Source organism: Boleophthalmus pectinirostris, unplaced genomic scaffold, assembly GCF_026225935.1.
Source record: "Boleophthalmus pectinirostris isolate CB_2022bp ecotype Guang Dong unplaced genomic scaffold, ASM2622593v1 HiC_scaffold_21, whole genome shotgun sequence".
NCBI lineage: Eukaryota > Metazoa > Chordata > Actinopteri > Gobiiformes > Gobiidae > Boleophthalmus > Boleophthalmus pectinirostris.
Window position 1 is genome coordinate 38,680,058 of NW_026571175.1, and position 10,000 is coordinate 38,690,057.

The 10,000-nt window shown below is 46.3% G+C and overlaps 1 protein-coding gene across 1 annotated transcript in view; it reads left to right on the plus strand.

Annotated features, from left to right (window-relative positions):
• Positions 1-5,898: 5,898 nt before the first annotated feature.
• Positions 5,899-10,000, plus strand: part of LOC110170149 (atrial natriuretic peptide receptor 1-like) — a 49,840-nt gene continuing 45,738 nt past the window's right edge. Inside the window, exons 1-2 of the mRNA XM_055157135.1 lie at positions 5,899-6,557; positions 6,964-7,168. Coding sequence (XP_055013110.1) covers positions 6,084-6,557; positions 6,964-7,168 — 679 coding nt within the window. The 5' untranslated portion in view covers positions 5,899-6,083. The remainder of the gene's footprint in view (positions 6,558-6,963; positions 7,169-10,000) is intronic.

Genomic DNA, 10,000 nt, shown 5'->3' on the forward strand with positions numbered 1-10,000 from the left:
AGAGACTGTGTTTACATAGCTTCACAGAGTATAGTTCTACAGAGTCATGTTCTACAGAGTCATGTTCAGCAGAGTTCTGTTACAGCAGAGTATGTTCTACGAGTAAACATGTTACCTACCAGAGGTCAGTTCTAGCGACCAGAGGTGGACTGTTCTACATTACAAGCAGTTCATGTTCCAACTAGAGTCATGTTTCCTACCACGGTATGTTTCCTGCAGAGTCACTCGTTCTCAGAGTCACTGTTTACAAGTCATTTTTACAGAGTCCATGTATCTCTAACAGGTCCATGTTCGGAAAGAGTCATCGTCTGCCAGAGTCATCTTCTACACAGAGATGCATGTGGTCTACTTGCAGCAGTAGCTGTCCTTCCTTTGCAGAAGTCGCATGATCCTCCACGAGCTCCATGGTTACAACGAGTATAACTATTCTAAAACTAGACAAGTCTCGCTTGCTAGATGAGTCATGTATGCTATTCCACGAGACTCAATCATGGGTTCTATGGCATAGTTAGGCTGTTTGCTGCTGAGAGTCATGCTTCTACAGAGTTACTGTTTCTATACAGAGTCATGTTCTTACGAGTTGTCCAATGTTCGCAGAGTCATGTTCTATCCAGAGTCATTGTGTTCATACAGAGTACTGTTCACACTGTTTAGCTGTTCTACAGAGTCATGTTCTACAGAGTCATGTTCTACAGAGTATTGTTCCACGTCAGGTTCTTTATTTGTTAAATGTTTTTCTTGTGAGTTTCTTCAGTGTGATTCTGCAAAGTCTCACGTCTGAATCTGTGAAAATGTAAAAACTTTTACATGAGTTTACAGCCAGGTTCACAGAGAACCACAGAGGACCACAGAGAACCACAGAGAACCACAGAGAACCACGGAGAACCACAAAGGACCACAGAGAACCACAGAGGACCACAGAGGACCACAGAGGACCACAAAGAACCACAGAGGACGTACAGAGGAACACAAGTAGGCCACAGAGAACAACAGAGGACGCAACAGATAGAACCACAATGGACTATTACTTAGAAAGCTTTCACAGAGACCTACGGAGGACCACGGAGGACCAAGAGGACCATAATCAGAGGGATACCTCACAGGAGGTTACCCATCAGAGAACCACAAGGACACAAGGTACCACGAGGAACATCAGTAGGACCACAAAGAATAGGTATTTGAAGAACATTAGGAGGACGCACAGATGAACAAAGGACACAAGGGAGACCATCAGAGGACCTTCGTGGAGGACCACGTTGCGGACTACGAGAGGCCACAGAGGACCACAGAGGACCAACAGAGAACACAAAGGACCACAGAAGGACCACAGGAACCACAAAGGACCACCAGAGGACCACAGAGAACCACAAAAGGACCACACGAGGACCACAGGAGGACACAAAGTGGTGATCGTACCTGGGATTGAATGCCACCATAGCTTCCATTTTCATTTACAAAGATAGTTACTCGCCTTTTTTGTTACCATTAGTAGTTAGTAGAAAATATTAAATTGACACACAACAGCACACACAACATGTCACGACAACACATAACCACGAAAACATACACACACAAACACAGCACATGTACACACAGGGTCACAACACGCACTAGTACGCGCTACGTACCAAGCACGACAACAATAGACTAGCACACTAACACTGACACACACGAGATGCACAATTCACAGTCACAACACACACACAACATCACAGCTCGCATCAACGTACGACGCATCACACAAACAGCTGACACACACAACATCGATCACACAGCAGTGTCAGCATCACAACACGATCACACGAAACTTGATGCACACTCACAACAAGACATACAGTCACAAACAGACTCAGAATACACACTAGCAGTCTGTAGACTCTCACACGAATAGCACATCGTAACAGCCTGACTCACACGATACGTGTGCACTAGGCATGCAACACATCACGACAACACATCCACAAGCTACAGATGTATGCACTGATCAGCATCAGAGCACTGGTATTTGTGTTGATGTGTTCGTTGTACTAATGGTTGGTCAGATCGTGTAATGTCGTGTGCTGTGTAGTCACGCTCATGCTTTAAATTCGTGTTATGCTCAGGATTATAGCGTTTGTTGCATCTATAATTAGGACACTACACACAACCACTACGCAACAAGATTGACATATCACACTTATACTACTAAGTATCACAATCCAGAAGCTCTTACATTGGTGAAGACAAACACACAAACTGACAACCACTCGCAAATACAGGCACATACAACAAAACACTACACAACTAAAACAGAAACACAACGGAACAATCAACCACAACAAACAACACAAAAGACACACTGACATAACCACACACACACTACAACACAACAACACACACTACACAATTACATGCCTTACAACCGACACAGCAACACCCCACATCCCACACAAACTGGAGGCTACAACTGGGTCGACCATCAACCAGATACTGGAAACAAACATCAAACCGACACGAACATCACACCTGAAAACATAAAATCTCGACTACAACCACAACACCCTGGATAGCACACATATAAAACACTTGGTGAAATAACAACGCTAACACCAGATGAAAACACACAGGCACAGTAAAAAACCACGGGATCAGCAACTGATTACAATACAACTACACGGTAAACACACTACAAGCACAGAATCAATGCATGAAAAACAAGGATCAAACACGCTGACTAAAACTCGACCGACACAAAAATCAACCACAATCGAGCACACAAATACACAATCAACACACCAGCGACAAACATCAAACACCAAACAGCGAACAACCACAATAAAACAATGCACGCAGACGACAGACAACCTGAGATGACTCAAACCACAAAAGACTATCACACAACAAATCCCGACACTTAAAACACACAACAACACACCAAGACATCACACATCACTAAGCCAGCACCTGGAGCGAAGTCACACGGACATATTACAACACATGCGAACACAAGTAACATGGTGCGTAACACAACGTACGACAACTAACAAAACACACAAAACATCAGCAACACAACGGACACATGATCAAACAACCGAACCTACAACTGAGGTGAAACATACCAGTATGAGACCAACAACGAACCACAATCAGACCTGCGCGACTCACCACTCGGATACGTAAAATACGAGAGACTCACAATCACACTAGCTAAGCCATCACCACGAGTACGACATACCACAAACACACTACTACACTATGCGATGACACACCTGGTGACATAACTGGGCTAACAACTAGCGGAGCCAACATCCAACATAGAGGAGAGACAACTCCTGTTAACTACTTACACGATGCACACACTTATTAAAACACTATGCTTACAAAAAACACCACAGAAATACTAATTACATATAAAACTCGAATAGCACAACACATACACACATCAGCAATCGTATGCACAAAACATCAGTGAAGACCTAGCCACACAACGACTAGCACGTCACGAACGCAATCATCTCAACACGACACTCTAGGACACATCACTAGGAAGCCAACACACCACAAAGCAATCAAACAACACAAGACGAGATCACACTCACACATACGCTCACGACACAACACAGACAACAGGCACACGCATGAACCACAACACACAACACACCAACACACATCACAACACACACAACAAACACAACACACACACACAAACACACACAACACAACCACACGACACACCGGCACGACACAAACAAAAAACAAACACACACAACCACACACAACACAACACACACACAGAGCGACAACGAACCACAGACACCGAGCACTTAAGTCACTATGATTGACAGATCGACTAAGCGACAACACTTACACTAGTTCAGATCACACAGTCGGAGCAATAACAAATGGGAACACACACAATCAACGTAAGCTACTATGATCAATGATACCACCAGCAGACACATCGACATCAACAACAAGTGGGGTTTGGCTCTCCATGTTCCTCGTCACACACAACACGACGACCACACACAAACACCACACACTAACACACACCACAAACCTAAGTCACAAATCACACAATGTGCCAACAAGACACACAACCTACACGAGCTAGCAACAGCACCATATGCAACCAACACACACAACGACTACACACACAGACGACCATCACACACTCAGAGCACACATCAACACACACACAACACACACACAACACACACACACACACACACACACAACACACAACACACACACACACACACACACACACACAACACACACACACACACACACACACACACACACACACACACACACACACACACAGGAACACAGACCACAGGAAGAGAGAGGAGTTTCATGAGGACTGAGGTGGAGTCAGAGCATCAAGAGCTTCTGCTCACAGACGAAGCCTCCATAAGACCTGAGGTGATGAGAAAGACTCTGACCTGACCTGAGTTGTGGAGAAAAACTACCAGACTAATGCTCAGTGTCCAAAGTCCAGGGCCACAGGGGGCTGTGACCCTCAAACTGGAAGAAACTCCAGCAGATACCAGGAAAAACAACAGAACATCTCAACCCAGAAAAGAACAGAACAGGAACAACAAAGATACTGAAGAACTGTGAGTCGAGCTGGAGGAGAAAGAACAAGAACAAGAACAACCAACCTGAAGGTGAAGAGCTCTTTGATTTGATAAATATTTAACTTTGAGTTTCTTTTTCATGGTTTTCAGGGACTGAACCAGGACTGAACCAGGACTAAACCAGGACTGAACCAGGTCTAAATCAAAATGAGTGTTGAAGTGAAACCATAAATTGTCGCTGTGAGGCGGGGAGGGGGGGGGCAAGGTCATGTTTTAATGTAATGAAACGAGCACGCGCCGCCCCCTCACAAGCACGCGCACAGAGGGAGCGCTCACACGCACGGGGGTCTGTGCGCCGGAGCAGAGCGCGGACCGGACCGGGGCGCGTCTCACGGAGTTTGGATCCGACCGGATTGAGGACATTTGACTTTTTCCTGAAGCTTCACGGAGCCTTTTGGACCGAGTCTAGACCCGTGCGCCAAGTCTAGACCCGGTTTAGACCGAGTTTAGACCGGGTTCAGACCGGGTTCAGGCCGAGCCGCTCTAACAGGTGAGACATAACTCTTATTGTGATCTGATTTTGCTCCGTGTAATCTGATTACTCTCCCGTTATTCCTGTGACACCGAGCACGCGCGCGTTTCAGTTGGTCCGAATAAAAAACTGAACCAGAAACCGGACTAGACCCAGAGAACCCGGGCACAACCGGGACTGAACCAGGACTAAACCAGGTCTAGACCAGGTCTAGACTGGGACTCTATGTTTTCTGGAGTGAATGGATCAGATTTCAACAGGTTCTAGTCTCAGGTTGGTGTTTTATTTGAAACTGTTTTCCAGTTTTGTCCAGTGAGCTGCTGCTGCTTTATATGTATCACCACACGATGACATCACAAGGTGGGACAGAGTGTTTTCAGTTTGAGAAGAACTTTTTTGTGTGTTAAACATGTGAATGAAACAAAACACGACTCCAGAAACACGTTAGAACAGAGCTGAGGATGACGGGACATTTACCCACGATTTCCTCTGTGTCCACAGCGCTCCTGTCTGCTCCTGTCAGCTCCTGTCGGCTCCTGTCGGCTCCTGTCGGCTCCTGTCGGCTCCTGTCGGCTCCTGTCGGCTCCTGTCGGCTCCTGTCGGCTCCTGTCGGCTCCTGTCGGCTCCTGTCGGCTCCTGTCGGCTCCTGTCGGCTCCTGTCGGCTCCTGTCGGCCCCTGTCGGCTCCTGTCGGCTCCTGTCGGCTCCTGTCGGCCCCTGTCGGCTCCTGTCGGCTGTCGGCTCCTGTCGGCTGTCGGCTCCTGTCGGCTCCTGTCGGCTCCCTGTCGGCTCCTGTCGGCTCCTGTCAGCCCCTGTCGGCTCCTGTCAGCCCCTGTCGGCTCCTGTCAGCTCCTGTCTGCTCCTGTCGGCTCCTGTCGGCTCCTGTCAGCTCCTGTCAGCCCCTGTCGGCTCCTGTCTGCTCCTGTCGGCCCCTGTCGTCTCCACAGCGCCCCCTGTGGGTGATGCGTCTCTAGCCCCTCCCCCGGCACCATGCTGCTCTGTCATTGGCCGGTCATGCTCCTGTGGCTCCTCCCCCGCGGCGGTGTGTCGGAGCAGGAGGTGTGTCTGGCCGTGATCCTCCCTCACTCAAACACAGAGTACGCGTGGGCGTGGCCTCGCGTGGGCCCCGCCCTCACGGCGGCGGTGCGGCGGGTGAACTCTGACCCTGGGCTGCTCCCCGGCGTGAGGCTGCGGCTCGTGAACGGGAGCTCGGAGAACGCCGCCGGCTTCTGCTCCGACTCCATCGCGCCCCTGGTGGCCGTGGACCTGAAACTGGACGTGGACCCCTGGGCCTTCATCGGGCCCGGCTGCGACTACTCGTCCTCGCCCGTCGCCCGCTTCACCTCGCACTGGCAGGTTCCCATGGTAACGGCCGGGGCCCGGGCAATCGGCTTCGAAGAATACAACGTGACCAACACGGGACCCACGCACAAGAGGCTTGGCCAGCTCGGGCTGCACATACAGGTGACCATACAGGTGTCCAGACCACAGGTGACCATACAGGTATTGAGACCGTACAGGTGACCATACAGGTGTCCAGACCGTACATGTGACCATACAGGTATTGAGACCGTACAGGTGACCATACAGGTGTCCAGACCGTACAGGTGACCATACAGGTGTACAGACCACAGGTGACCATACAGGTGTACAGACCGTACAGGTGAACATAACATGGTTGTATGTTGTGTTTGATGTTGTGTGTGTATGTTGTGTGACATTGTGTGTCTGTTGTGTGTCTGTTGTGTGTCTGTTGTGCGTCTGTTGTGCGTCTGTTGTGCGTCTGTTGTGCGTCTGTTGTGCGTCTGTTGTGCCTCTGTTGTGCGTCTGTTGTGCGTCTGTTGTGCGTCTGTTGTGCGATGTCGCGCAGGAGTCTCTGGGCTGGAGGAACAGGGCCACGCTGCTGTTCAGCGATAACAAAGACTCAAACGACGATCGTTCGTGTTATTTCGCCGTGGAGGGACTTTACACCGAACTGCAGAAGAAGAACATCACCGTGAGAGACCACATCATCCACGGCAATGCCGACGCCGACCACCGCGCCCTCGTGCGCGACGTGACCGAGAACGGGAGAGGTGAGCACCGCGACACAATGTCAAACACCGTCAATACACCGCAAAAACACCGCAAAACAACACAAAACACCAAAAAAACACCGCAAATACACCGCAAAAACATGACAAATACACCACAAAAACACCGCAAACAACAAAACACACACACAAAACACACCACAAAATACACAGCAAAAACACCGCAAATACAACAGCAAAAACACAAACACCAAATACACCACAAAAACACAAAACAGCAAAAACACAACAAATACACAGCAAAAAACACCACAAAATACACAGCAAAACACAGCAAAAACACCAAATACACCACAAAAACACCGCGAAACAACACAAAATACACCGCAAAAACACCACAAAACACCACACAAAACACCACAAAAATACACCACAAAAACACCACAAAAATACACACACAAAAACACCACAAAAACACCGCAAAAACACCACAAATACACCGCAAAAACACCACAAAACACACAAATACACCGCAAAAACACCACAAATACACCACAAAAACACCACAAAACAACACAAAACACCACAAAAACACCGCAAAAACACCACAAAACACCACAAATACACCGCAAAACAACACAAAACACCACAAAACAACACAAAACAACACAAAACACCACAAATACACCGCAAAACAACACAAATACACTGCAAAAACACCACAAAACAACACAAAACACCACAAATACACTACAAAAACACCACAAATACACTACAAAAACACCGCAAATACACCGCAAAAACACCACAAAACACACAAAACACACAAAAACACCGCAAACACCGCAAAACACCACAAAACACCACAAATACACCACAAAAACAACACAAATACACCGCAAAACACACAACCGCAAAAACAACACAAAATACACCACAAAAACACCAAATACACCACAAAACAACACGCAAAAACACCACAAATACACCACAAAAACACCACAAATACACTACAAAAACACCACAAATACACTACAAAAACACCACAAATACACCACAAAAACACCGCAAATACACTGCAAAAACACCACAAAACAACACAAATACACCACAAAAACACTGCAAATACACCGCAAAAACACCGCAAAACAACACAAATACACCACAAAAACACCGCAAATACACCACAAAACAACACAAATACACCACAAAAACACTGCAAATACACCGCAAAACAACACAAATACACCACAAAAACACCACAAATACACCGCAAAACAACACAAATACACAGCAAAAACACCACAAATACACCACAAAAACACCGCAAAACAACACAAATACACCGCAAAAACACCACAAAACAACACAAAACACCACAAATACACCACAAATACACCACAAAAACACCACAAATACACCACAAATACACCACAAAACAACACAAAACACCACAAATACACAGCAAAAACACCACAAATACACCACAAAAACACCGCAAAACAACACAAATACACCGCAAAAACACCACAAAACAACACAAAACACCACAAATACACCACAAATACACCACAAAAACACCACAAATACACCACAAATACACCACAAAAACACCACAAATACACCACAAATACACCACAAATACACCACAAAAACACCACAAAAACACCGCAAAAACACCACAAATACACCGCAAAAACAACACAAAACACCACAAAAACACCGCAAAAACACCACAAATACACCACAAAAACACCACAAAACAACACAAAACACCACAAAAACACCGCAAAACACCACAAACACACACAACGCAACAACACAAAACACCACAAAACACACAAACACAACAAAACACCACAAATACACCGCAAAACAACACAAATACACTGCAAAAACACCACAAAACAACACAAAAACACCACAAATACACTACAAAAACACCACAAATACACCGCAAAAACACCGCAAATACACTACAAAAACACCGCAAATACACCGCAAAAACACCACAAATACACCACAAATACACCGCAAATACACCACAAAAACACTGCAAATACACCGCAAAAACACCACAAAACACCACAAAACAACACAAAACACCACAAAAACACCGCAGATACACCGTCAAACATTACAAATACACCATCAAACATTACAAATACACCGTCAAACATTACAAATACACCGTCAGACATTACAAATACACCATCAAACATTACAAATACACCATCAAACATTACAAATACACCGTCAGACATTACAAATACACCATCAAACATTACAAATACACCGTCAAACATTACAAATACACCGTCAGACATTACAAATACACCGTCAGACATTACAAATACACCATCAAACATTACAAATACACCGTCAGACATTACAAATACACCATAAAACAACTCAAAAACACCTCAAATACACCGCAAAAACAATACAAATGCACAGTGGAAAAAAGAGAAATTGTGTGAAGAACCACTGATGGACTGGACCAGGACTGGACCAGGACTGGACAGGACTGGACCAGGACTGGACCAGGACTGGAGCTGGTCTACAGAGTGGACGGGCTGTAGAGGTGAAGTTCTCTGGGAGGTTCCTCTGGTTTTCTGTCTCTCCTCTTTCTCTTCTTCTTCTTCTTCTTCTTTTTCTTTTTTTCAGTGTTTGTTTAATAAACGTGAGTCTGGACAAACAGGAGATGGTTTTTAATCTTTAACTCATGAAGCCCATGAAACATTCCTCTGACGTCAAGACCCGGCGCACTCCTGCCTCTGCTTCACTCCTGCCTCTGCTTCACTCCTGCCTCTGCTTCACTCCTGCTCTGCTTCACTCCTGCGTCTGCTTCACTCCTGCGTCTGCTTCACTCCT